The 27,890-nt window shown below is 45.7% G+C and overlaps 2 protein-coding genes across 14 annotated transcripts in view; one reads left to right on the top strand and one right to left on the bottom strand.

Moving 5' to 3' along the window:
* Positions 1 to 21,463, top strand: part of APBB2 (amyloid beta precursor protein binding family B member 2) — a 263,046-nt gene extending 241,583 nt beyond the window's left edge. For 6 of the 13 annotated variants that reach the window (XM_015561036.1, XM_006759324.2, XM_015561037.1 and 3 more), the window contains 7 exons: positions 1,349 to 1,354; positions 7,590 to 7,704; positions 9,100 to 9,187; positions 10,101 to 10,184; positions 12,463 to 12,578; positions 14,057 to 14,236; positions 17,617 to 21,463. In XM_015561036.1, the coding sequence (XP_015416522.1) occupies positions 1,349 to 1,354; positions 7,590 to 7,704; positions 9,100 to 9,187; positions 10,101 to 10,184; positions 12,463 to 12,578; positions 14,057 to 14,236; positions 17,617 to 17,784 (757 nt within the window). In that variant the 3' untranslated portion in view covers positions 17,785 to 21,463. The remainder of the gene's footprint in view (positions 1 to 1,348; positions 1,355 to 7,589; positions 7,705 to 9,099; positions 9,188 to 10,100; positions 10,185 to 12,462; positions 12,579 to 14,056; positions 14,237 to 17,616) is intronic. The other 7 variants (XM_006759326.2, XM_006759320.2, XM_006759325.2 and 4 more) reach the window with 3 other exon arrangements.
* Positions 21,464 to 23,112: 1,649 nt separating this feature from the next.
* Positions 23,113 to 27,890, bottom strand: part of NSUN7 (NOP2/Sun RNA methyltransferase family member 7) — a 43,241-nt gene continuing 38,463 nt past the window's right edge. The window contains exons 10-11 of the mRNA XM_006759318.2: positions 25,257 to 25,380; positions 23,113 to 24,799 (exon numbers count right to left, since the gene is read on the bottom strand). Coding sequence (XP_006759381.1) covers positions 24,164 to 24,799; positions 25,257 to 25,380 — 760 coding nt within the window. The 3' untranslated portion in view covers positions 23,113 to 24,163. The remainder of the gene's footprint in view (positions 24,800 to 25,256; positions 25,381 to 27,890) is intronic.

The following is a 27,890-nucleotide window of genomic DNA, read 5'->3' as shown; positions in this document are numbered from 1 at the left end:
CACCACGGACTACAAGCTGTGTCTTTATTTTATAGCCACATTCCCCGAGGCAAAGTGAGGGCGTGGTCAAGATGTTTACAACATTCTCATGGGTTTCGATCCTACTCAATTATATGCACCTGAACTCTATCAACCCCACATCACTCAGGCAGGTGGGGCCACGTGTTCGGACCATAGGCTCAAGCTTACAACTATAGCTGTTGCCTATAATTGTGCTGGGAGGGCTCTGCCCTCCAAGCTGGGACTTGCACGCGGCAATGAGAGGACTGTGCGCTCTCATTAGTCCAAGGCTTGAGCCTGTCCAAACTCTGTAGCCACTCTCCACAGTTTGCCTGTTCGGTTTCTCCTCTTAGTGCGCCGTGGTGATACCCTGTCAGGATGTGCAGCTCTGCCCTTCCACATAATGACTGTGGCTCCCTGTCCGGTGAGCTTGCATCTCACACCATGCGTTTAGCTTTCACACCTGCCAGGTCCCCCTCTCTGCTCCGTGACCCTGGCCGCAGGGCGCCTGAAAAAGCGGGTTTCTTCCATGCCTCCATGTGACGGGCGCCCCCGCCTCTGCTGGCCAGTGGCTCTATGTTTAATGCACACATGTGACCGACGTGGGGCTCCGCTCTCTCACGCTTTCAGTGGCTGTGACAAGAGCAGAAGGGGATGGTGAGCACTCAGTCAGGAGTTTAAGTGGCTCGGGGCGGCTCTGGGGATGGAACTTGAAGTGCTTGGCTGCAGACCTCCAATTGCTCTCGACATTTCTCTGCTTCCCTGGCTCATCTCCGAGTCCTCACCCTTTCAGCTTTCACTTACCGGCCCTCCCCCTCCCCACCTCTGCCCTGACCTGCTCTGTCTCCGCCCCCCTGTCCTGTGGCCCTCTCACAAGGCACTTCAGTGCAAGTCCCTAGATTATAACGTTGCAGCTCTATTAATAGAATGTCTGGAGTGTTGGTAAAACAGGTACGGCCGTTTCCTGTCATGGTTCCCATACGGTTTTTATTTGGGAGCAGGTAGAGCTGGAAAACAGGGCTACGTGCCCTGCCTGTGTTTACTGCAAACAGTTTCCTGTATTTGACTGGGATATTTTAAGCTCGATTACCTCCCCCAGTTGATATGTTGCCTGTAAACTCAGCTGGTTCTCTTGGCTTCATGGTAACATGGCTCAAAATACACACTTCGGTGTAAGAGTTCAGCTAAAATAAGCGCGGAAAGGTTATTAATTGCAGCAGAGTTGGGGAATAAGATGGGATGGCAGTGCTCCGAGCTGCTGTCCACGGGGTGGTTCTATCTGCTGGATGCTGTGTGAATGCTAACGTGTTGTTTTCTGCTCTGTTCCCTCATGCCTTCCCGGATGCAGAGAGAGGTAACCATTGATTTTCGCTTCTCCCCCTTCCTGGTGCCTTCGTGTCTGGCAAAGCTCACTTGCTGTCTCCATGCCACATGCCACCGTCACCGTCCTTGTCTTTGAGAGGCAGAACTTTATTTTGTTTAACGTTTTATCATCATCATTGTCGTGTGTCATAGCTTTAAAACAAAGTGTTGAATTGCATCTGGGTCCCTAATCCTCTGTTGTCTCTGGCCCTCTTTGGGGAAGGTGATGGGCAGCTGAATGAGGAACTTGGTGTCACCAGCGCACTAGCAGGAAAGTGACGGGAATATTTAGGTTCTGTGCCATGCTGTGTACGGAGGCTTCTCCCGCTTCTTGGAGAAGTAAAATTAGGGCTTGCTTACGCTACATATTCTCCAGTTTTACCGGTGAGGTTTGGCTCCAGGCTAATAGCCAGAAGGACTGGCTCCATGTCCATCTCGATTCTGAGCCTGCGTCTGTGGAATTCCGAGCAACCTGTGGAAAGCATGTAACTCTGGCGTGAAAGGCATTGACACTTGGGTCTGTGCGTCTCCGGGGCTCTGAATGTCAGCCTGCCCATCAGGCCGAGGGGAGGCTTTAAGCTCCTCCATTCCATAGCTCTGTCACTTAATAAAAGCTCCCTTTTCCCCACACTTTTTGCTTTTCACTTACAGTTTACACTCGGTATTATTTTGTATTAGTTTCAGGTGTACCGCACGGTGGTTAGACAACCATATACTTTACAGAGTGCCCCCCCTGGTATTTTCAGTGCCCACCGGGCACCATACGTAGTTACTAGTGTTATTGACTGTACTCCCTATGCTGTACTTACATCCTGTGATGTAAAGTATAACTGCAATTTGTACCTTCTTAAACCCTTCACCTCTCTCCATGTTTTAAAATGTATTTTTTAATTGATTTCAGAGAGGAAGGGAGAGGGAGAGACAGAAGCACTGATGATGAGGGAGAATCATTGACTGGCTGCCTCCTGCACGCCCCCCACTGGGGATCGAGCCTGAAACCCGTGATGTGCCCTGACCAGGAATCAAACCGTGACCTCCTGGATCATAGGTCGGCGCTGAACCCCTGAGCAGCACCGGCCGAGAGCCTCTCTCCATTTTTGATAAAAGGAGAAAGTTTTGAAATTTTTCTCCTTGAAGGAATGATCACGGTTACTGCTTGACAAAGTAAGGAGACACAGCCATCGCTTTAGAGTGGGTCTCTGTGAGCCACCTGGCTGGGCTGAGCCAGCTGCACTGAGGCCACTGTCCTCCCTCAGGAGGACACTGCACTGAGGCCACTGTCCTCCCTCAGGAGGAGCTGCTGTCCGTGCTCAGCGGTGAGGAGGGAGCGGGAAATGGCATAGACTGGGTGGGGACGCTCCCAGGACCAGCCTTCCGGAGGGGAGGTAAAGAGAACTTGTGAGCCTGACCGCTGGAGGTCGTGGAAGGTTCTGGAAGGTGAGGGCTGGACATTTGGATGCGAACCCCCTCGTCTAAAGTAATAAATCCTGTGTGAGCCAATAGTGAGGCTGCTTTCAGCTGTTTGCTAGTTCCTTCCCTCGGGTCTTTTCTTTGGGAAGCAGTTGCTCTGAATATTAACAGCAGGGCTGCTTTAGAGACGGCTACCAATTCTGGTCCGCCCACGCCACCTGGACTATTTGCAGGTGGTAGAATTTCAGATCTGCTGCTTACACAGCCTGTGTGGTCTCATGGAGGTGCCTGGCAAGGGACTCCCTGTGGAGAATGGGTTTACCCAGGTGATAAGTTCCTGGGGGACACCTTTTAGAATTTACTAAGTCAGCATCTTAAGCTTGCAAGGAAGAAACAAGGAAGTTGAGTTTACCAGGCTAGAGCCTGAGCTTTGTGCTGTTAATGATGCTCACGTGTGGTGCATATGCCACGGGGTAAAATTAGAAAACAAAGTCCTGTGTGTGTGTTTGTGTGTGTATGTATGTGTGTGTGTGTGTGTGTGAGAGAGAGAGAGAGAGAGAGAAACCTTCTGGATTGGCATCTAGGAAGATGACATTTCTCACTCCCTTTCTCCCTCGTCCCTCCTCCCACCCTCAAAACACGCTTTTCAGAGCACAGTCAGAATATAAGAGCAGGCAGCCTTGGAACAGGACTCCTCCCGCCAGGCCCTGTGCAGGTGGAGCAAAGAGGAGAGAAGGCCTCTATCACAGCAGGCTAGAAATGGGATGCTTGGGCCAAATCTCTTTGCTGCTGTTTTGTCCTCATTTGCAGGTGCGGCCACCCTCTGCAGTAGTAACAACTCTGTGGTTTACAGAAAGATAGGCTGGTAGGAAAGGGCCTTTACATACAATTCAGCGAGTCCTAACATAGTTCATATGCGTGCAAATGGTCATTAAAACATCCCTCGTGGATTAGGAGGCAGTGCTTTAGAGTAGGCTTTTTCTTGTACTTGTTTTACCACATTTATAATGATACTAGAGGCCCGGTGCACAACATTCATGCATTGGGGGGGGAGGGTCCCTTAGCCCGGCCTGCACCCTCTCGCAGTCCAGGACCCCTTGTGGGATGTCCGACTGCCGGCTTAGGCCCACTCCCCACACCAGCAGTTGGACATCCCTGGAGGGGTCTTTAGCACTGCGGGAGCCGCTGCACTCGTCAGCGTGAGCCCAGCTTCTGGCTGAGCGGTGCTCCCCCTGTGGGAGCACACTGACCACCAGGGAGCAGCTCCTGCATTGGGCGTCTGCCCCCTGGTGGTCAGTGCGCATCATAGCAACTGGTCTTTCTGTGGTTTAGTCGATTTGCATATTAGCCTTTTATTATATAGGATTGCTCAGGTCAAATACCATTATTCCAACGCCTGTCACTTGCCAGCCTCACAAGTTCCTGGCTTCAAACATAATGTGTATTTGACCTGAGCAAATTCGGATTCTGGGGAGGACTGTATCAAATTGTGGAGATGTGGTAAAGGACCCCAACCGAGGAGGTTTGGGGACAGAGTGGGAGGGAGTCTAATAGGAAAGAAAGGCGTGTCACTGCCAGACGGGTCCGGGCTGCGTGTTACCGCGCTTCCCCAGGAAGCAGAGCTCGGTCCCACAAGCAGAAGTCGCAGGGAGGCGAGTTTCAGCTCGTTATTTAGGGAAAAAATACTCTGGTTCCCTAGAAATCCTCCAGCAGTGGGAGACGGGCTGGTTGACTGAGTGAGATTTCACAGGCACCGCCTGTCCAGACTGCTGTAGACGGGACTTCGAAATGTTAGTCTAGGTGACCGGTGAGAAGTCGGTAGATGCCTCCTGAAGTCCTTTTGAAGAAGATAAAAACGTAGCAAATTCTATTTACGTAAGAACGTGATGGATCTGGAAGTTTGCATCACAGCGAATCGGAGCCATAGCGGGCCCTGGGAAATTGTGTTTTTCATGATTTTTGGCGTATCCCCCTTACTTAGTGATGAGATTAGACTCCGTGCCCAAGGGGTGGAACCTCAGTGGAACTGGCAATAAAATAGGACTAGAATTTGGGTGGCCTGACCCCCGAGTCATTGCCCTCCAGTTGTTCTGCACTGTCTCTGAGAGGACAGACACAGCTGAGACCTGCACGGCAACCACAGCTCCTGTCCTTTGTGGCACAGAATCTAATCAGCATTTGGACACAAGCAAGGGCCAGCAGGCCAGGCAGGCTTCTGGGCGGGGCTGCACAGAGCGGAGCAGCAGTGGGCTCCAGGCCGTGCAGGAGGCCAGTGGTCAGCAGGCGAGGGAGATGCCAGGAGTGGACACGAGGCTCACGCTCTGGAGCAGACGGGAGAGCTCCTCAGTTGAAGGAAAGATGTTGGCAGAGTTGGTGGGACAGATCTGGGGAGTCCTGAAATCCAGGCAAGACTTTTAGACTTCCTGTGGGTGACCATAGAGCTTTGAAGAGATTTTGCCACATAACAGTGGGGCTGACTGTGGAATTTTGAAAGAAAGGGAGTGGTAGGTGGTGAGACATTGTGTGTGTGACTTTAGGATAAGTCTCGGGAGGAAAAGCAGCCAGAGGAAGGGGCCAAAACCGGCTTCCCTTGAGCATGGGCTTCAGAAGTGATGCCTCCTCTCATCTCGTGTTTACGTAAAACGTTGCCTTGGTGGTGGTTGAGACTATAAAGGCCCCTGGACCACAGCCTGGAGGAAGGCTGCTCAGCCCTCGTGTGGGCCAGCTCCACGCTCAGACCCAGCCCTCAGCCGCTGCCACAGGAGTGGTCCTGCCTCTGACTGGTGGGTGCCCCAGGCCTGTGCTTCAGGGAGGACAGGCACTCGGGTCCAATTGTAGCCAGGCCTCGCCTGGGTATTGGGGATGAATAAGGGGCAAGTCATCTTCAGGGAGCTGCACGGGATTGTGGGAAGACAAACTCATAAAGAAACATGGATGGCACCAAGTACATTGTATGGGGAGCCATGGCAGCACCGGGCAGGGCACCCACCCGGCCTCAGCTGACCCCTAAACCTCGACAAGGGGCATGGAGACAGCACGGACAAAGGCAGGGAGGGGCAGGCGAGGAAAGGGGGGTCCAGGGCATGTCATGGGGCTGGGGTGAGGAAGTCAGGAAGGCCTTCTGGTTCTAGCGTGGAGGACACCAGCCGAGAGAGAAGGTAGCGAGGTCAGATGTGCCTGCGAGCAGTCAGGTAAAGGTGCCCCCGACCTGGAGCTGGGTTCGGGGAGTCCCACTAAGGGGCTTCCTGGGGCGTGGCAAGGCCTGGGGAGCAGACTTCCCCACTAGGCCTTCACGGTGGCCAGGTGCCCAGAGCACCCATCCCCATGCCTTTCCAAGGAAGCGGAGGGTGTCTTGGGGAAAGTATCAATCACAGTCTGTGAGAAGGCGGCCAGTTCTTACATGAATAGAAATCATTACAAATAAATTCCTCTGTGATTATATATGCAGACATTATCCTGGCTTAGCAACAAATGCAAAGAAATCATCGTGATCCGTTACCAGGCGGGTCCATCTCAGCATTTATTTTTCGTAAACACTTTGATCTTTAAACCACTAACGGTGAGACATTGAGCTATGTGACATGGTTCTTTTGAAGCCAGGTAACGTCACAGTAATTACCCTTTTCTTCAGCAAAATAGACACCTAAGCCAGCCCCGGCTGCATGCTCACCATGGGCGGGCGGGGTCTGAGCTCACCCTGTGGTCACCCTGAGCACTGGAGTAGGAGTCCTGCTTGACAGAACCAGGTGCCTGCGTCAGGATCCGGTCTGTGGGGTCTCTGTGCTCCAGCGCCCCCTGCGGCTGCCCATCAGCTTCCGTCAGCAGCTGGGGTCCTCCCACCTCTGTGCACATGTTGACACATCAGAGCCTGTTGTCTGCTTCTGCTGCCCACTGTTTGTCACGGTATCACTCATGCAAATTTATGTTCTTCTCAAGCCTGTTCTCTGTGTATAATCACATTTGTTTCTCTAGATAGAAGGTTTCTATAAAATTCCCCTTTCGTTATGGGCTGTTAGAGATTCCAAGGCTGCCGCCGACCCGGTGTGGGGAACACTGTACAGGTGCTCCTCGTTTTATCACACCTCGTTGTATTGCATTTAGCAGATACTACATTTTTTTACAAATTGAAGGCTCAAATGAAGGTTAGCGTTTCAAGCAATAAAGCATTTTCAGTGAGGAGATGCACATTATTTCTGTACATATAGTGCTATTGCATACTTAATAGACTACTGTTCCGTGTAAACATAACTTTTATAAACACTGGGGAGCCAAACGTGACATGTGACTCACTGCACTACTGTGGTCTGGCACCAAACATGCAATATCTCCAAGGTAAGCCTGAAACATCACCGGAGGTAAAAATGACAAAACTGAAGCTGTCCTACCTGGGGCACATCATGAGAAGGCAGGGTCTTTGGAAAAAACAATCATGCTGGGAAAAAAGAAGGCAGCACGGAAAGAGGAAGACCAAGTAGGAGGTGGAGTGACTCCATGAAAGAAGCCATAGCCTGAGCCTGCAGGAGCTGAGCAGGGCTGCTGAGCACAGGACACTGTGGACACCACTCAGTCACAGGGCCGCCAGGAGTCAGAGCCGCTCAATGGCACGTAACACACACATGCGTCTAGTTCTGTTCCTCAGAAATGGATTTCTAATATCCATAAAGCCATTCCTCTGTTTTAGGTAGCTGTTGCATTTTTTTAACCATTGCATACTGTTTACCACTGACCCACGGGCCACTAGCTCAGTTAGCGTTCTCCGTTAGGATGTGTTGGTCACGATTCCTTTTGTAACGTCCTGATGAACTTTGTTTGTACAGAGATTTTGCTTACGTAGCAAGAGACAAAGATACAAGAATATTGAAATGTCATGTATTTCGATGTGACACACCAGCAAAAGCCATCGCCACAAGTCTCCACGAGATCTGTTCCAAGGTAAGGTGGGTCGGGGTGCAGTGGCCCATCCCTCTCTCCTCACTGGTGAGCAGGGAGAGGGGTGTGGGGGTGGGAGGGTGGGTCCATTGACTGCACATTGAGCTGCTGGCCCAGGCACGGAGCTCTGGGGAGGCAGTGGCTTCTGTTCCACCTGGAAGAAAGCTTGGGCTGGGAATGCAGGTGTGAGTTGCTTTGGGGATCATTGAGGGGGTGCTTCCTTCCTTCAGACCCACAGCACTGTGAACGAGTAAAAATGATGACTTTCCTCACGGAAAAGAGACCATTTGGAAGACGGCTGACAGGTTCAGACAGTTTGAGAACAGCTAATATTTCCTGAGTGCTTACACTTAATGCTCAGAACTGATATAACGTTATTAGGGACATGAATATTATCATCCCCATGTACACTGGAGGAGAAGACACAAGGGGTCAGGGGACTTGCTCACTCACGTCACACAGCTAATCAGTGGCGGAGGCGGGATTTAAACCCACATGCAGTAGTCTCTCCCCTTACCCACGGTTTCATGTTCTGCGTTTTCACTCACCCACAGTAAACTTCAGTCTGAAAATATTAAATGGAAAACTCCAGAAACAAACAATTCATACGTTTTAATTGCACATCGTTCTGAGTAGCGTAATGAAATCTCGTGCCATCCGCTCCATCCCACCCACGACATGAATCAGCCCTTGTCCAGCATATCCACGCTGTGTATCCCGCCCGCCCATTCGTCACTCAGTCCTATTATCGGGCCAGCTCTCTCGATATCACAGCGCTAGTGTTCTAGTAACCCTTATTTTATTTACTAATGACCCCAAAGCCATTCACATAACTTTTATCAATGTATAAGAACCAATGTATATTGTTATAGTTGTTCTGTTTTATTATTGTTGTTGTTGTTGACCTCTTACCGTGCCTACTTTATCATGGATATGTATGTAGAAGGGGGAAAACAAAGCATTTACAGGGCTCAGTACTATCCACGGTTTCAGTCAGGCACTGGGGCTTGGCATGGATCCCCGTGGGTAAGGGGGCACTATGGCTTTGTCCCCAGAGCCCTGAAAACGGTACCTGAGAGTCATCACCCAGAAGCAATGGGGGACACCCACTGCGCTGTCCCTGACCACAGTGGGCCAGCAGGTCCCCACAGGCCAGGGATGTTTGTGTGGGTTGTGTTAGTAATGATGGGGTGAATGGAAGAACAAATTTCAACTGATTAGGAGACTGTTACTGTGAGGGATAGTTACTCACCTCGTATCCCTAGGAAAACGGCACAGTTCTCAGAATAGGCAGCTGCTTTAACTCAGAAGTACAATCTGCTCAGGCACCTGACTGGCTCCAGTTGCTGAAGGCGGGCTCGGTAACCACAAGCGCACGCTGTGATTTCTCTTCTTCAGATTATGGCCGAGCGGAAGAATGCCAAAGCCCTGGCCTGCAGTTCCTTACAGGAAAGAACCAATGTGAATCTCGACGTTCCCTTGCAAGGTAGGTCGGCGCTACCTGCTCTCTTCACGGTGGCGCCCTCCATCCTACTCAGGAACCGAAGGGTCTTTGATAGTCCCCTGGTGCTTCTCGTCTCCTTAAAACATGCTCACGTCCACCAGCACATGCTGAGCGGGCCCAACGCCCCCCCCCCCGCCCCCCTCCAACGGCTGAGAGTTGATTTGTGTCAATGGGATTAGGCATAAAGGGCCAAGATGAGTTTTGTTGTTGAACAAGATTAACAAATATTATCCTTAGTGGTTTTCTAACCCATCTACAGCCTGGGTAAGGACTAGCTAGCTAAAAAATATGTGGGTGATATTTTGGGGGTTCTGTTTAGTTATTTTCCCAGATTGCCCCCTTTGTGATTAAACTTTCCCTGGGCGTGAACCACACCCAACATAGAGGACATCAGAAGCTATTCTTGAGCACTCATCAAAGAGACAGTGACAGCTTTAACACATAGATTCCAGGTCCTGCTTTTTTTTTTTTAATTTCAGAGAGGAAGGGAGAGGTAGAGAGAGAACTATCAATGATGAGAGAGAACCATTGATCGGCTGCCTCCTGCACACCCCACATTGGGGATCGAGCCCATAACCTGGGCATGTGCCCTGACCGGGAATCAAACAGTGACCTCCTTCCTGGTTCATAGGTTGATCGATGCTCAACCACAGAGCCACGCCAGCCGGGCTAGGTCTTGCTTTCACATGTGTCTCTGCCTGGGAAATGAATGTTGAATGGGATTTTGATTGACGGAGCCCCAGAGTCTCTGTTCTTGTAGAACAAGGGCCTCATTTACCTCCAGAAACAGAACAGTGTGGCACAGGGTGTGCGTTCCAGATGACACAGTGATGGCTGTTCCTGTGTCTGTGTGTTAGAACCACAGAGAAAGATGTGTTGCTTTTGTTCCCTGCAGTAGATTTTCCAACACCAAAGACTGAGCTGGTGCAGAAGTTCCACGTGCAGTACTTGGGCATGTTGCCTGTGGACAAGCCAGTCGGTACGTGAAGTGTGGTTGTCTTTCCTCCTGCAGGTGTTTGGGAGCTCGGGGCGGGGGGGGGAGCAGGGGGGGGTGTGTCCACCCTCCCATAAGGGTGGGTCTGCTGTTTCGGCCCCTTTTCTTGTCTTGAACCGGCCCCTGCACTGTCACAGCCAGAGCACACAGACAGTCCTGATCAAGAGAGCGAGGAGGACAGGTTGAGCCCCTCGGTCCCCAGAACGCAGGGATGTAGATAGAGCGACACCTATTTCTCGTTCTGTTTCTCGTTTACCCAGCATTCCTGAGAAGCATGACCAGGGCTTGCTGCCCTCCAGTGGGGCTTCTGTCTCCGGGGCCGGAGCGCCTGCTTCAGTCCTTGTCGCCTGGTTGCCAGGAGGGCGGGCTGGGGGAGTCCTCATGCTTTCCCTTCAAGGTGTGACTGGGAAGCAGCACTCACATCCAGGGGCAGGGCCTGGCTGCTTGGCCCTAGGAAGCTGAGAGGTGGCGGGAGGAGCTGCCTGGGCCTGGATGGACCCTCGTCCTGCTGGGGGTGTAAAATGATGCCGCTGCTTGGGGAGATGGTCTGGCAGAGCCTCAAAACGTCAGACCGTTTGACCCAGGGATTCCTAGGCACTTACCCCAGTGAGATGAAAACATCCATCCGTCCTCCCAGAAATGTGTGTGTGAATGTTCACAGCAGCTTTATTGTAACAATCAAAAAGTAGGGACAAGCCAGATGCCCTCACTGGACATGTGGACAGATGCGGTGTGATGGTGCAGACAGAGGGGTCTTACTTGGCAAGGAAAAGGGAGGGCACTGGCACACGCCGCCACGTGATGAGCCTTGACCACGTGTGTGAAGTGGGAGAAGCCAGTCACAAAGGCCCACACGCTCTGGTTCCATGTGGGAAATGTCCGGAACAGGCAAATCTCTGCATAGAAATTGATTGCCTAGGGCTAGGGGGCTGGGAGGCCATGGAGGGTGACTCCTAAAAGGTACAGGGTTTCTTTGTGGGCTGACAAAAATTTTCTAAAATGGACTGTGTTGATGGTTGCACAACTCTGAATATAGCAACAACAAAAAATTGAGTTATACATTAAAAAAATTTTTTTTAGTCCTCACCTGCGGATGTTTTATTGATTTTATTTTTTTAAAACTCTTCAATCGAGGATATTTTTTCCATTGATTTTTAGAGAGGGGAGAGAGAGGAGAGAGAGAAACTTCTATGTGAGAGAGACACATTGACTGCCTCCTGCATGCACCCCGACTGGGCCCAGGGCAGGGGGTTGAACCTGCAACCCTTTGATGCACAGGCCAATGCTCTCACTACTGGGCCACACAGGCCAGGGCTGTTTTACTGATTTTAGAGGGAGGGGAAAGAAGGGAGAGAAACATCGATGTTTGAGAGTAACATCAATTGGTTGCCTCCTGTACGTGCCTCCACTGGGGATCGAACCCACAACCTAGGTATGTGTGCACTGACCAGGAATTGAACCCAGAGTCCTTCAGTGTCTGGGACAACACTCCAACCAATTGAACCACACGGCCTGGGCTGAATTAGGCACTTTGAGTGAGCAACTTGTATGTTATGTGAATTATATCTCAATAAAGTTGTTATTCCATTCCTCCCCTCCCCCCCAAAAAAACAGCTGTGGGAACACCCAGTAAAAGTGCCCCATTGAATAGCTCCTACAACGTTTGTAAAGATTGCCACCCATGCTTGGCCTTGTTGAAGCAACAACATAAATGCTGGCTTCTGTTGGATCCCCTTTCCAAAGCTCTGTGCTTAGAAAAACGTAGCATTTGCTCGAGTACTTTTTCCAGCTGTGGGCAAACTACGGCCCACGGGCCAGATCCTGCCCGTCCGAAATGAATAAAACTATTGAAAAAAAAGACCATACCCTTTTATGTAATGATGTTTACTTTGAATTTATATTAGTGCATACAAACACTCCATCCATGCTTTTGTTCCGGCCTCCCGGTCCAGTTTAAGAACCCATTGTGGCCCTCGAGTCAAAAAGTTTGCCCACCCCTGGTTTATACAGTCAGGGCTGGGGAACCCTGAGGGAGAAAGAGGAAGGAGCATGTGGTGATCAGACAGGACATCACACACTACATCTCAGATTTCTCATGACCCTTCTTGTTCAAAAAGCTGGCATTTTATTTTTTTAAACAAACATGAGAAATGAAATGTCTCCTGGGGCTATAAGAAAAGATCTGCCTGAGTGATTTGGGCCCCCGTTTGTGAGTGATAAATAGCTGTAGGGCCTTTTTCAATGATTCCTTCAATCCGTTCAGGAATGGATACCCTGAACAATGCCATAGAGAGTCTAATGACCTCGTCCAGCCAGGAGGATTGGCCGTCCGTGAACATGAGCGTGGCCGATGCCACCGTGACTGTCATCAGTGAGAAGGTAAGAAGGGTCGTGCATGCCCTTGGCCTGTCTGGGTTACACTGGGGTTTTGGACACAAGAGTCTTCTGTGAAACTTAGGTACCTAGCCAGGGCTGGAGCTCTGGGGAGCTGTGCTTGCTTATGACTAAAATAGCCTCCGTTAAAAAAAAAAAAAAGATGTGCCCTTTGTGTCTGGGTGTCTGCACACATTGGCTGGTGGTGACTGGAAGGCACTAGCAGTATCGCACGGGTGGTTTGTTTTTCTGGCTGGTCCCTCTCGGGCTCCAGAGGCAAGTGGGCTGTGTTTTCTGGGGTTGGGGGGCAGGAGAGGCTTCCATTATCGGAGAGCCTACGGTTTGGTAGTAGCAGGGGCCACTGGTCATCTTGAGTGAGGCCAGCATTCGCCTCCACTCACATTATCCCAACTTTGTGGCTGAAGAAACTGAAGCACAGAGAGGTTAGGTAACTACCCAACGTCGCCGAGCTGGAAGCAGCAGGGTCAGGACGGAACACAGGCTGGCTGCAGACTCTCACACTCTGTGCCTCCATGAAACACCGTCATGGGAAGACCGCGCATCCTTGGCGGTGGCTCTGTCCTCCAGCAGGTCACCTTCAGGCCCCCTTGCCCTTCTAAGGAAGAGTGAGACGCTCACTGACCCTGCCTGCCTCTCCAGCGTGCGGCGCTGGGTTTTCCTCCGTCTCCAAACGTGTCGCGCCCTTTCCTGCTCCTGTGCTCCACGCCTTTGCCTCACCCAGATTTCCACTTGAACCTAATTTCTCCCAAGAAGACTCCCAGGCCTCCCAGACCAGTGCAGTTGGCCTGTTAATCCCACAGCACCCGCGTGAATGTTTAATAAGTCAAGGTGCTAGTGGCCCACAAGTCACCGTGCTGGTTGTGTTTACTGATTTAAACTTGCATATGGTTGCTGCTGCAAAGGACGTGGTATTCGTAAGGATGCATCCCGAACAGTCCCTCACACTGCATCATATGGGTGCCAGTTTGTGAAAGAGAAAATATGATTTGGAGACTTAGTGTTTTACATGGTTTTAGGTAGAATATGACTCAGCGTGCCGGTTAGCTTGGGAAGAAGACCTGGATGGAGACAGATCCCGTGGTTCCTTCTCTCTGGGGGCCGTGGGGTTTCCAGTGGGTTCACTTGAGCAGATGGGTGGCCTATGTGGGGAACATGTAAGAAGTATGCATGACATCGCCCCATCCTCAGTGAGCCCCCGGGCTTGGAGCAGGTGTACAGGGAGTGGAACACACACCTCGGTTGTGTGTAGTTCAGAGCGGGATTAAATGCCAGGATGTGACACCCTCAGCAGCTATGGCCTTTCCGGTCCCTGGGGACACTTGCTTCCTAGACTCGGTCTGGCTGTGTCTTTTCAATCCTAGAGGTGGCCACTCCACGCTTGAATCTCTGACTTAGGGTCTGAACGTGTTTGTAACTGTTGCCTGGCTCCCCGAGAGTGGGTTGCTGAGCCGTGTGTCTTGCAGAACGAAGAGGAAATCTTAGTGGAGTGTCGCGTGCGGTTTCTGTCCTTCATGGGCGTCGGGAAGGATATCCATACATTTGCCTTCATCATGGACACCGGGAACCAGCGCTTCGAGTGCCACGTGTTCTGGTGCGAGCCTAACGCCGCTAACGTGTCCGAGGCGGTGCAGGCCGCCTGCATGGTGAGTACCCGCTGCGGGGACTGGTTCGACTGCACGCCCCTGGTTATGTTTTCTGTGCTGTAAATTGGAGCAGTCACTAACTTCAAAGGAGAAGAGTCTGATCCTAAAAGAAATGCTTTGCCGTGTAACACTCTCACTCCTGGGACAGACTCAATTGTGATAAACAGTTTGCCATGTCAAGGGGCGAGGGCACCTGCAAGAAGCAGGGCCGGATGGAGCCACATTCCGATGAGACTCCAGGAACATTGGAAAGGACGATCTTTGAAACCACGAGTCTAAGGATTCTTAGTTCTTAGTCCTTATTAACTTCAGGATGTGATCCAGAAATGTTGGTTGTATGAGTTGGTACTGTTTTGAACCAACTCAGTACTTTAAAAAAATTTAGATTGGTTTTTATTTCAAAGAGTTGGTTTCTGTGCACTGTTCTTACATATTTTATTTACTTCCTGTCCTTACAACCACCCTGTTAGGCAGTTGTTAGTTGTTTTATTTATGAGATGACAGAGGCTCGGAGGAAAGAGGGGGGCCCTGGGCTCAGAGCTGGCGAGTCTACGTTCAGTCCCACCTGCTCTGGGTACCAAAGCCCAATGCTCTTCGCGTCTTGTATGATTTCAGTAACACTTTGTCATTCAAAATACTTTGAGCACCAGTGATGCTGGCACTGAGAAAGTCCTAGTAAAAATGAGGGATTGTGTGAATGTGGGCATCAACCTGAAGCGTGGTGTATCCTAGCAACACAGGTGGGGGCGGTGGAGCCAAGTGGAAGGACGCAGCGTCCATATCGTGAAGTGCCCATAATGCTGTGCCAAAGTGTTTATCTTCAGCAAAGATTGTTAAGCAGGAAAGTGGATTGACCATAGTAGGTCTTAAAAGTATACTCAAGAGCACAAAAAAAGAAAACGAAGTGGAAGACGGGTTGGGAGGAGGTGTCTGGGGTGGAGACGTCAACCAGGAAGCCCGGTTATTGGTCCAGATGTGGGTTGCACAGCATGGAAACCAGGAGCAGGGGACCTGGCAGATGTTGTGGAGAGTCTCATGGCGGGAGGGTTGTGGGGGGGAAGGGGGCGCAGAGGAGATTCTGAATTTGAAGTACCTGGGCTTCATCTAGTTCAATCCACTTATGGGCTGGACTCTGGGCAATTCAAGTAGAACTAAGAAAGCATCCTTGCATGATGGAGTTGAGGGAAATGAACCAGTAAAGCCGACTGGAATGGAGTCATAGATATGTGGTTGGGGCAAGGTCATGGTGGTAGATTAAGAGCCTGGGGAGGGGCTTAGCCTGCTAATTGGGTTGGAGCAGTGATTTTCAACCTTTTTCATCTCATGGCACACAAGCCAATAACTAAAATTCTCTGGCACACCAAAAATATATTTTTTGGCCATCTGACAAAAAAAAAAGGTATAATTTTGATTCATTCACACTGGATGGCTATTGTTGTGTTGGCTGTTGTCATTTTTTTATTTGACAGTCTGAGGGAAAAGAGGTCAGTGCCCCTGACTAAATAGTCAGGTATTGCATGTTTTTAAATCCTTTTGGGACACTGGGTGAAAATTGCTGGGTTAGAGTGACTTTGAGACTGGCCAGAAGATGCCAAGAATCCAGGAGTACGTGGGTTTAGAGAAGGTGAGGGAGTTCTGTGGTTTCCCATACAGCATGTTGCTAGGTTAAGCGTGAGGGGGAAGAAATGAGGTGGATGGCAGATAACGGAGGTGGGGAACAAGAAAAGAGCTGATTGACTTTTATCATAAAAGACCCCTTTGAAATGGGGAGGGGCGGAGGGGGAAAGGAAGGGAAGACCTAGTGCACTCATTAGCTGGCTTCCTCACCACAGTCCTTGATGAGGGGTACAAGTCCCCCTCATTCTGTGGAGCCAGGATTATGCATATAAAGGAGCAGGGCCAGGTGGAGGAAACGGGTGCAGAAGAGTCGAGATGAACCTCCTGACGGGGCGTGGGAGACTGAGAGGGGATGCAGGGACTATGTGAAGAAGAGAGAAGATGGGAGAGTTCAGCCAAGCAAAAGTGGAGGGTGACTGTTTAGGTATGTCATGAAATTGAAAATGATCGTAACAGATGGTTTTAGTCACAAAATGAATAGCTTTCAGCCTTAATTATACATTTCAAATGCCAATGGCAATTAAATAATTAGCTTTATCACTGGTTACAGTTTGTTTTCTGATTCCCAGGCCCATTTTATGTCTTAGAAGCAGTTTTTTACTCATTTGTTTGCTACTTTAATGGCATTGGGGCAGCCCGCCGAAGAGGCTCAGCCAGTCCCGTATAAGGCCCGTTGATAAAAGGAAACCTTTCCTTATACGTCGAAGCCAGCGTCCTGAGTCACATCTGTATGCTTCTCCGTGTGAAATATCTAGGCATGAATCTGTACCATCTGAGATGTCTGTGGCGTGAACACATTCTCTTGAATCTACTTAATTGTTAGGCAGATTTTGCAGCTGTGTGGTAGAGCCCAGCTGAAAATATTTTGGTGAAATTTAGGAAAAGGTGGAGAGGGATGGGGCAGTTTTGACTCACGCTGGAACTGCCTTATTCGCATTAGGAACTCCCAGTCCAGTGTGCCATGTGCCACAGCTGCCCGTTAACAACCCCAACTTCTGAGAGCATGGAGCCTGGGTCGTGGTGTGGACCTGGCAGGTACCTTACACAGAGAGACACACAGTGACTCATTTGTCGTGCGTTTGGGTTGGAAGGGGCTAGTGTTGAGGCCTGGGGGCTGTGACAGACACTGACCCAGAGTCTTGCTACAAATAATTTATGCTTCTTGGAGCGGGGGTGGGGAGCATCAGCCTGTTTCATTCTGTACTGGGGGAATTATTAATATTTAAGTAGATTTTTAAAAAAACAGTCATGGATTTATTTTCAGGTGCCTGGATTAGGGAAAAAATGGATAAATCTTAACCTTTTTAATCTAATTTTTAAGAATTACTTCTAATACAAAAGCAGATGGATTGTGTTATTCTATTTCTTCCTGAAGGATAAGAAACTGTCCGTGGTGCCAGGATAATGGATTCTTTTAATTAATTCATTAAGGTTTAGACTTGTATTAGACTTATAAAACTTAGACTTGCTCTTCGACTGTCAGGAGTGTGAATTGCAGCCTATCAATATAGAGGACAAGTAGAGGGAGGAGTTGGATGGAAGAAAAAGATGGCAAAAGCCAAAGCATCTTTGTCAAGCCTCAGGATCTTTTAAGAAAATTTAAAACACTCCACTTAAAGAAAAAAATCATTACCTTCTTGGATTCATGTTTAGGAGCTAGGTCGTTAACTTTGGGGAGTAAATGTATTGGTGATTAATTAAAATCACATTCAACAAGAAGGGATGATACGTTATTAACGACCATCAACCATGTTTTGTTTCAGTTGCGATACCAGAAGTGCTTGGTAGCCAGGCCGCCCTCACAGAAAGTCCGGCCACCTCCTCCGCCAGCAGACTCCGTGACCAGACGGGTCACAACCAATGTGAAACGCGGGGTCTTGTCCCTCATTGACACTTTGAAACAGAAACGCCCTGTCACGGAAACGCCGTAGCTGTGGATGCTAAAGGGTCCCGTCACCTTTCCCTGGAGATCGAATAGCTACACTAAAGAACACGGACCGTATCCGGCCTTCCATTCAGTTGCTGATGCTTTGTCTTCAGAAAATGTATCCTTCACCGAACAGTGTTAGACAAGCATGTTCTCTCTCTTGCCACCATCATGTGATATGAAAAGAAGCATGACTACTTTTTTTGCTGTAAGTTACATCATGAGCCGTGGAAGGTCTTTTTCTTATTGTAAATATCGTGAACATGATTAACGTCACACAGGGAAGAATGTGGCCACACCCCTCCCTCCTCGAGAACCGATGCCGAGTCCTGGGAGTGAATGGCGCCGGGTTACGGTCTTCGTGACAGGATCTGCCCTGAGCAGTGTTGCAGTCCTACAGCACTTTGTCCTGTGTTCAACGTTGGAGAAGACACTGCATCCCAGACACCACTGAGATGCTGTAAAAATAGGATGGTTTTTAGTTAAATTCATAAAATTGGACCTTTTCGTTGTCAAAATTGGCTATTGGCATCAGAATGGAAACCGACTGGCCGCTTTCCTTGACGAGCTCAACACGTGGACACCATTTCATGTCTGCAGCTGATTGTGGGGTATTGGGGGAAAAAATGAAACTTCACAATTGAAAACAAACCAAATGTCAGAAATTAAAATCGAACAAAAATAGCCTTTCTTTTCAGATGGTTTTCAAACCGATTAAGAAAAAGGAAGAGGTTAACAAAATCATAATGCATTTTGGGTGGGACATATTCAAACTTCTGCCTTATATTGTACAATGCAGCTAGAGAATTATAGTTCACTATGGCCATTCTCTGCATAAACAACATTAAAATGAAGTATTCCTCGTAAGCCTTTTGTCCTTAGTTTGCTAATTAGCCAATATGCAATTTGGAATTGAGGAAATGCCATTTATATTTTATATTGTTACCACACGTTATTTTGTTAGTCCACCTCCTAAATAAACGTCTGCTAGGATTCCGCATCAGGCTCAGTCTTACCCTAATGCTTTTTGCCCAGAAAGCTGTCTGTCCATCATGTATTTCCCATGGCAACAAATTACATTAGGTTGAACCTTTCTTGGATTTATGTCTTTACTATCAGAATTTGTTAGACTCCACTAGCTATATTTTTTTATCTTTTTTTCATTATATTTTCAAGATTTAAAAATTTCATATCAGAGCAAAATCTGCATAAGGACAATGTACTATTTAATAAGTTTCCCAAAACTAACGCTTTCCTCCTCCTCTCTCTATAGGTATGAAACTTAGCTGTAAGTCACAGACTTAGACCCTTGTTAACATTGTTTTAAAAGGAATTTGCTAAGGAGATCAATCCAAACATTCATCTTACTTTTTAATGTCAACGTTAACATTTTACAACATCCAGTGATAAAAGTAACTGCTTTCTGTATATCCCCTGCTATGTATTGTCATATGGTTTCCACAGTCTTATCACACTTGAGCCTTATAAGGTAGAGAAGGTACTAAACACATTTGAGAAATAGAAATATGAAGTACCGAGACGCTCAGTCTCCAAGCCTGAGGTCTGACCAAAGCTGGTGAGAAAACCAGGACTAGGACCCAGGCTTCCCCTCCCCTTTGTAGGCTATGCTGCTTCCTCACCAGCCAGGGCATCCTCACACGCTGACTCTGGGCAAACCCAATTATGGTCAGGAAATCGTAGCATTCCCTGTAGAAGTAGGAAATGTGGCAGAATTCCTCTCACTGGTATGAATTATAAAACCCTTGCCTTCTCGGCCCAGGGCTGTCCTGCAGGGTGCCTCTGGTGTGTGGGAGAAGACAGAATCCCAGGCCATTTTCCAGAGATGATGTTAGGGGTGGTGGAGATAGTTCTAATCCACGCAGCGTAGCCACCAGAGAACATGGAATGAGGAGTGGCCTCCTGCCTCTGTTCCCTCTCAGAATTCTGGAATTGTGGCTGGCACCTTCATCTTATGACAAAAAAGATGCCCCTCTAGAAATGAATTATACTTCTCACCAGCCTATATGCTTCTATCTGAAGTAACCAATACCACTTTCAGAAATTATTGCATTAAGAAAATCCATACTGTGCCCTTTGAAAGCTTTTCAAATTCAATCATGTTCCTCTTTCATCTTGATCTCCACAAGGAAATGTTTTAGTAAGATAAACTTCAAACTTCTGAACAACAAATCCACTTTTATATTGGAAATCTCTACCAGAACCCTGTGTTCATTTTTTAAGGCATATGTTTGTTTATTTACAGGACCAGGCATACTGAGCTAGCTTTAAGTAGCAAACTGATTTATATATGCAATTATAGGATACATTAAAATGAATGATAGCCTTTACATATTGAAAACTTTACTGCAGATGCTTTGTTTTGAAGGTAGCTTTGCAAACGAAATGTGGTTAATTTTGTAAAGTCACTTATGTTAAACAGTATGTTCAGACACTTTCTGCCATGGCCAAAAAGTACATATGAAAGTGTGTGTGTTTCTGTGCAGGGACACCAGTGTTTGACATGATGTTGTAGCGACACTCTGTTATCTATGCATTCTTTATGTCTGTCCTTCGGTAAACAGGCAGCCACGTTCACTATGCCTTGTATGTCTTCTCATTTTTTTAATTAACCTGTTAAATACAGCTTAAAATATTTTTATTTATTCTATTTTTACTGAAATATACTGCATTATTGTGTTAATGTATTATCTTTACTGGATATTATCTCACAGTGTATCCAGGTCTACGTAATCTCAGTGAACTATTCGTTGCCTAAAAGGTGGTTTTGTAATGATTTGTAGTCACATTTTTATTGGACTATGTAGATGAAAATGCTTAAAGTTCATTTTATTTTTTACAAGCAGCTAGACAGACACAGACTTGCCACCTCATATATGTGCTCGTGGGCGGCATCAAGGGGAATGGCCAACATGCCTAGGGTTCAAGTTTTTACTTTGCAAACTAAAGCACTGCTCGGTGCTGCATTTTTATATCACAACGTGTGTGATCTCCTCCGAAAGAGACACATGTCTACACGCCTTTGTTTCCACCCAGAGCTCATTAGAACCATAGTTTTTTGTTTGTGTCTTATTGCATGAAGGGACATTCTTCTCATTTCCATTAAAATAAGTTCCTGGTGATAACCTGTTGGCACTGCTACTTTTTTTAAAAAAATTCACTTTATGACTTTATGATCGACATTGGTAAATGATTCTATGGAAGGTCATTTACTAGGTGCCCTAAACCTTTCCTCCTTTTCTCATTTGGCACACTCGTTTTTGTAAGCATTGCAACACATTCAAAATTTCACAAACAACTCGGAAAACGTTTCCCTGGTATTAGCACAATTTAACTAGTGAAACCACTCGCTCTCTGGCTTGCCAGACTGACTTCCCTACTCCACAGCTAACAGGTTGTTACATAGCCAGCAACATGAAGTGTATTTCAGCTTCAGGGGAACGCACTGCTCACACTTTATCGAGAGCTCTCCTTGCGACCCAAAGCAGCTTGTTTATCCTGAAAGAACATTTGGTTTTGCTTTCTTGCCCATTTACTGTTGACCACTTTTACACATTTAAATGTAATATGTTGTGAGAATAAACTTAGCTGCACAAAGTTTTTGGCTCATTTATCTGGCATGTCAGTCACATACATGCAGAAAGAGAAATGTAAGTTCTCCACGATAGTCACTTTATTTTCAGATTATTCTTACCTCAAATTAAAAATTATTTCAGCCAGCCGGCGTAGCTCAGAGGTTAGCATTGACCTATGAATCAGGAGGTCACGGTTCAATTCCTGGTCAAGGCATATGCCCCTGATTGTGGGCTTGATCCCCAGTGGGGCGTGCAGGAGGCAGCCGATCAATGGTTCTCATCATTGGTGTTTCTATCTCTCTCCCTCTTCCTTTTTGGAATCAATAAAATCAATAAGAATACATATTTTAAAAATCATTTCAGCAATGTAAGATTCAGTTTTGATTAGTTGTTGCATATGTCCATCTGGTAAGACCTAGAAAGAACCTGACATCAAAGAATGAAGAATAGAGTTGTACGGGCACTAAATCCCAAGTCAGGTAACTAGAAAAACAAATCCGTTACATCTGGCTTAGTTGAAGTGTTAGACACATGGAAGAAGGAAACAGAATTTAAAGTATGTTCCCATTCTTTGCTCATCTTACTTCCCCCCCGCCCCCCGATAGTTTATCTCTTTTACTTTATCAAAGGCAGTTACTCTCAAGGAACAAAATTTCATTTTGATTTCAGGTATTATATAGTGGTAAATTTAGATAAAAATCTGAATTTGCTATTGGAATATCTACAGTATTATTTTAGATTTTTGCAACACCTTTTTCGAAAGAAAAATGTCAATGTTTAAGTCTCCTTCACTAGAATTCTCAAATATTGTTTTTATCCCAAGTACTTTTCCTTTCTGACTCTACCACAGTATCTAAATAATTGACCATGCCCTTCTTAGAAAATTCTCAAAGAAACCTGCAGGCTTAGTGAATGGTTTAATCAGGATCTCCATATACTTCTAAGAGAAGACTGATTCAGAGGCAGGTGCATGTTATGTGATTCTGAATGTAAGCGGCTAAAGTGACATGACATGAATCATGCTGCTACAGACATCAGAAAAATATCCTGAACTATTTCCTAACGATAGGAGTTTTCTTTATATAATCACAAAAACCTCAGACCTGCTACTTTTGGACAATGGAATACTTTTCAGCCTGGGGCAGAGGGAAGAGGGTAGGAAAGAGATAGAGGATTCCTGGGATAAAATACCAAACAAAGTTCAATTCAGCTGCACTCAGTTCCTTCCAGAGGCATGGAACACTCTAAGCCAGATGGAATAAGAGCGTGAAACACTATAACTTTTAGAGCAAAGAAATACATCGTTTTTAACTACTGAAATTAGTGAAATAAGTTGAGCATTTAAAATATTTGTACATTGTAAGAGTCATAATTAACATGGGAATCCTTTTGATATTGAAAATATAGTCTGGTTCAAATATAAAAAGTTTTGTTTCCTTTCTTCATTGGCACATTTCACTGATAAATGTAAACCTTCAGCTAAAATAAAAATAATTTATTACTACTAAAATGATATTCACCATTTTTTATCCTCACTTCAAGTGAGAAAATAAAGAATAGAACATTACAACTGAAACAGATCTAAACATTCATCTGGAAGAGATAATATTCTACTAAAATGCCACCTGAATTGAACGTTCAGAAATTTACATAACACTGTCCAACACAACTCGATTCTGAAAATAGAACTTTAAATTCAAACTTTATGAATGTGTCTATGAACATTTTTTGAACAATAGGATTTGTAGGTGTAATTTATTCCATTTAATGTCAAGCAATTTCTTTTGCCATGATGGGGGAAAAAAATCAGTAGGCCCAGAAATGATAATCATACCAATTCTTGGTAGACAATTGATCATATAGTCAAGATTAATTGATTTTTAATATAATTAACATACTGCTATAATATATTTTCATTGTGCATCAGAAATGATCAACCAAATTTTGATTACTGTTTGCCATTTGACATGACTTGTAGATTTCAGTGTCACTTGTATTCAACAGTTTGCCTCTTCCTCAGAATTATTATTTAGGTGGAAATTTGCTTATAGTCACTGTTTTACCATCTTATTTGGCATAAATAGAAGGGAGGGCTGATTATGTCCAATCTGCGCAAGATTCTGGAAGCTCTTCCAATGAGAAATAGCGTTCACTCTACCTGGACATCTGACCTACCCACACCTAGAACTTTGGAGCTTTCTGTTCTTCCTACTCAGACTCAACCTCCATGAAAACTCACATTATCCCTGGCTTCATGCATGTTTTAATATTTAAGAAAAAGTGAACCTTGATAGTGACTGAAAATGTTAAACTGTGACTGACTAGACACTGAAGAGCAATCTAAAGTCGGTGCTAGAGGGCCAGCGTCTTTTCTACATCTGTGCTTTCTACTAAATTGCCTCAAAAGTTAAGTTAGGAAAAAAGCCTGTGAATAAGGCAGTGTTTCCCTTCAGGAAAAACTGTTGCAGCTTTCTTTTCAAGGTGGTGCCCCACTGAAAGTTAACAAGAGTGAGACAAGTTCTAACAGCTGCTGAGTCTACACGTGGACATTCTAGAACAGATCAGCACTGAGATGTTGAAATCTCTGAGTTTTGCTTTGCTTAACCACGTACATTATTGTGTTGTCTCACTTGTCTTAACTCTCTTGAAGCTAATTCACCTGTAGAAGACACTAAGTGACTGAAAGGGTGGGTATCTTGTGTAGGGCTGTCTAGCCTTCAGAGAAATATCACGCTGAAAAAATCCCTGCTCTTGACCCTGTAGAAAAACCACCACACACACACCAGACAATCAAAGCCACGGTCGCCGATGTCTGAGGAAGGAAGAAGGTAAGTTTCCTTTAGGCTTTTCCCCTTTTCTGGCGACTGGTGGTGTGGAATGGTAGCCGGGCACAACAGTTTTGGGTGCAAACCAACGATAGTAAAAATGTTGAGCTGGTAAATGAGGTCTGATTCCTGGGGGTGGTGATAATGGGAACATTACTGGAGGCAAAACAATCTCTACGGGTTTCAGTACCACCATCTTGTCTTCAGGGCGAGGTCTCACGAAGTTTGTGGGACGTTCATATGGTCTGGGGAGAGATGTGTTCTTCATAAAAGCAGGCACCAGGGGATTGGTGGCAGGCTTGCTGGGTTTTCTGACCTGTGAGGAAGTACCCACTTGAGTTGTACCTTTCTGTAGAAGAGAGATTTTTGTCGTTGCTGTCTGTGACCGATTGGCATTTTCATTAGTTTCTCGGTTCAGGAACTCAGCAATTTTCACTTGAACACCTTTACTGTCAATAGAAGGAGCTTTTGGCAATGCTGTTTTTGATTTTTTCTTCTTCTCCCGTTTTGAAGATTTACCCAACTCAATTCCCTCCAGTAGACCCTTTGCTGCAGCGCGAGCCAACACATCTTTCACAGACACTGTCTCAGATGGGTCCCGCTACAATAAAGAAGTAGGTACTAAATGTGGGAGTTGATTTAGTGTGTATATTACAAGTATTTATCAATGTTTCAGAAGAAGTGAAAGAGTACATTATACTAAAAGAAATAATTTTTAGGCCTTAGTCTCTAATATATCCCATAAGCCTGAGCAAATGACTTCTGTAATTAAATTTCCTTATTTATGAAGCTGACCGGGGGGGAGGGGGGGCGGAGAATGACAGAGCTTTTTTCTTAAATGTGAAATAAGATGAACTAGGTGTTGACAAAGTGTGTGGAGAAGTGGGGATGGAGAGCAGGCAAGAGAGGAATACTCAGGAGAAATATAAAGATAAAAATAGGCGCTTTTTTTTTTGGCCACACTAATAATTCTTATTCCTGCCTTTTAACTATGTATAAAATAAGCACACTATTAACAAAATGCTCAGAGACTTCCTGAGGATTTCTTGTTTCCTTACCTCCCTTGTTAGAACAGAAAGAAAACAACCATTGGTAATTTCAGATGGCTCCATTCTGAAGAATTTATCAGCGGATGAATGTACTTCCTTTAAGGTACACAGTGGAAGGACAGGAGGACTAAGCCTGCAGGAGATAGGAGCAAACAGTCCTAGTTAGAAAGGCTAATTTGCCAATGGAGGGAGAGAGTAAATTGCAACAAGTTTTCTTCTATTATGTTTTACCAGTCATTTAAACATAAATTCCAAGCTAGGATAAAATACTGAAACTGTACAATCCTATATAATAAAAGCATAATATGCTAAGTGTCTCAACCAGTCACTATGACGCCCACTGACCACCAGGGGGTAGAGACGCTCCCACCGATAGGTTAGCTTGCTGCTGGGGTCCAGCTAATTGGGACTGGGTGAGAGGGCCCAACACACCTGGAGCCCTCCCATGGTCCCTCCCTGGCCAGCTGGCCCCCCTCGGCCCAGATCAGCCCAGGCCAGCCAACCTCCCACAGTCCCTCCCCAGCCAACCCCCATTGTCCCCAATTGGGACTGGGCGAGATGGCCCAAATCAGCCCCAATCACTGGCCAGGCCGAGTGCATGAATTTGTGCACCGGGCCTCTAGTACTATTATAATTTTAAAACTCTAATATTTCACGTTTATTCATAATTTAGTCTACTTCCCAAGTTCTCCACCTTTAAAAAAAAACTATGCCAAAATACCAACCTTTTAAAAAGTTAAAAACTTCCCCAAATCATTAATATGTTAACACCAAAAAAAGGCTCCCATAATGAAAACAGGTTAATATGTATAGTAATCACAAAGGCACAATCCAAAATATCCTTTACTTCTACATGTTGTCAAACTACACCAGGTATGACTTCCTTCTTTCACCTTTTGCACAATTATAACATAAAAATTTGGTCTAGCATTTTAACTACATTTTTCTTCCCAATAACATTTTTAGTATTAATGTATGAATTATGTAGTGTTCAAGAAAGTACATAATAAAAACTTCATATCAGAAATAAAAAATTCTAATCACTAATATATTGAAAAAAAATTCTTGGTTTTTGTACTTAATATTTAATTTCTTATTTAATAGTAAGTGGTTCGTTCATAAATAAATAATTCTTATATTTCCATACTTTTACAATTAAAATTTATTTAACCAAGGCAAAATTTATATAAAAACTTTTCATATAAATTAAAATATCAGAAACTCTTAATAATTTTCTGTTATATTCTGAAATTTAAAACCATTTTAAATGTATATGTATTAATGATTTGCCTACTGTGCAAAGCACATAAATAAAATATTCTCATAAATGGTTAACAATTTAATTGTAGACATTACTCAGTTCACAATATAAAGAACCACAAATAAGAATGCTGAGCAAACTAGAGACAAAATTACATGGTAATACAGAATAAAACACAATCAACTCTGGCCATGGGAGACATCAAATGTGAAGATTTCACAGAAATAGTAGCCTCGGTGCTATGTCTTTAAGAATATTAGGTTTCCAATAAGGTAAGGAGGTGATTCTAGACAGAAAGGAGAACATGAAAATGTCTGTTTGGGGTATGGCAAGTGTTTCCATGTGTCTGGGGATACAGTGAGTAAAGGGATGGAGAGGTCACTTAGAATGTGGGCAAACACACATGAACTCAAATGACATGCCAATGCATCTGGCAAATGGAGGTGCTGTAATAATGCTTATGCTGAACTGAGCTGTTAAAATAGTAGTATAATAGTAGTTAAAGCTATATGATAAAGGCAAGAAAACTAGTTGCTCCTCTTGCCAACCTTGTAACCAACAAACTGAATTTCTATGGCCTATTCATATATGTTCTCTATACATAGAAATAATAAAAAGAAATGTTTTCACTTAAAAAATACTCTCTGATAATAATAATTTCTTCCCAATTTGGAACATAGCTCCATAGTGTAAATATGAAGGCTGGGATTTTTGTCAGTTTTAATTGACTGATATATTCCTAGCACCTAGAAGAGTGTCAGGTATATAACAGGTATTCAATAAATACTTATCTGATAGGCTATGACGTATTTTTTTAATTAAATCTTTATTGTTCAGATTATTACATTTGTTCCTCTTTTTTCCCCTCATAACTCCCCTCCTCCCAGTTCCCGCCCCACCCTCCGCCCTCCCTCCCCACCCACTGTCCTCATCCATAGATGCACGATTTTTGTCCAGTCTCTTCCCGCTTCTCCCACACCCCTTCCTCCTCCAAGAATAGTCAGTCCATTCCCTTTCTATGTCCCTGATTCTGTTATGATCACCAGATTATTTATTCACTTGATTCTTAGATTCACTTGTTGATAGATGCATGTTTGTTGTTCATAATTTGTATCTTTACCTCTTCTTCTTCCTCTTCTTAAAGGATACTTTTCAGCATTTCATATAATACTGGTTTGGTGGTGATGAACTCCTTTAGATTTTCCTTATATGTGAAGCTCTTTATCTGACCTTCAATTCTGAATGATAGCTTTGCTCGATAAAGTAATCTTGGTTGTAGGTTCTTGGCATTCATCACTTTGAATATTTCTTGCCACTCCCTTCTGGCTTGCAAAGTTTCTGTTGAGAAATCAGCTGACAGTCGTATGGGTATTCCCTTGTAG

Source organism: Myotis davidii, unplaced genomic scaffold (genome assembly GCF_000327345.1).
Source record: "Myotis davidii unplaced genomic scaffold, ASM32734v1 scaffold235, whole genome shotgun sequence".
In the NCBI taxonomy this organism is placed as follows: Eukaryota; Metazoa; Chordata; class Mammalia; order Chiroptera; family Vespertilionidae; genus Myotis; species Myotis davidii.
Note: the sequence above shows the minus strand (reverse complement) of the source record. Positions and strands in the feature narration are given on the sequence as shown.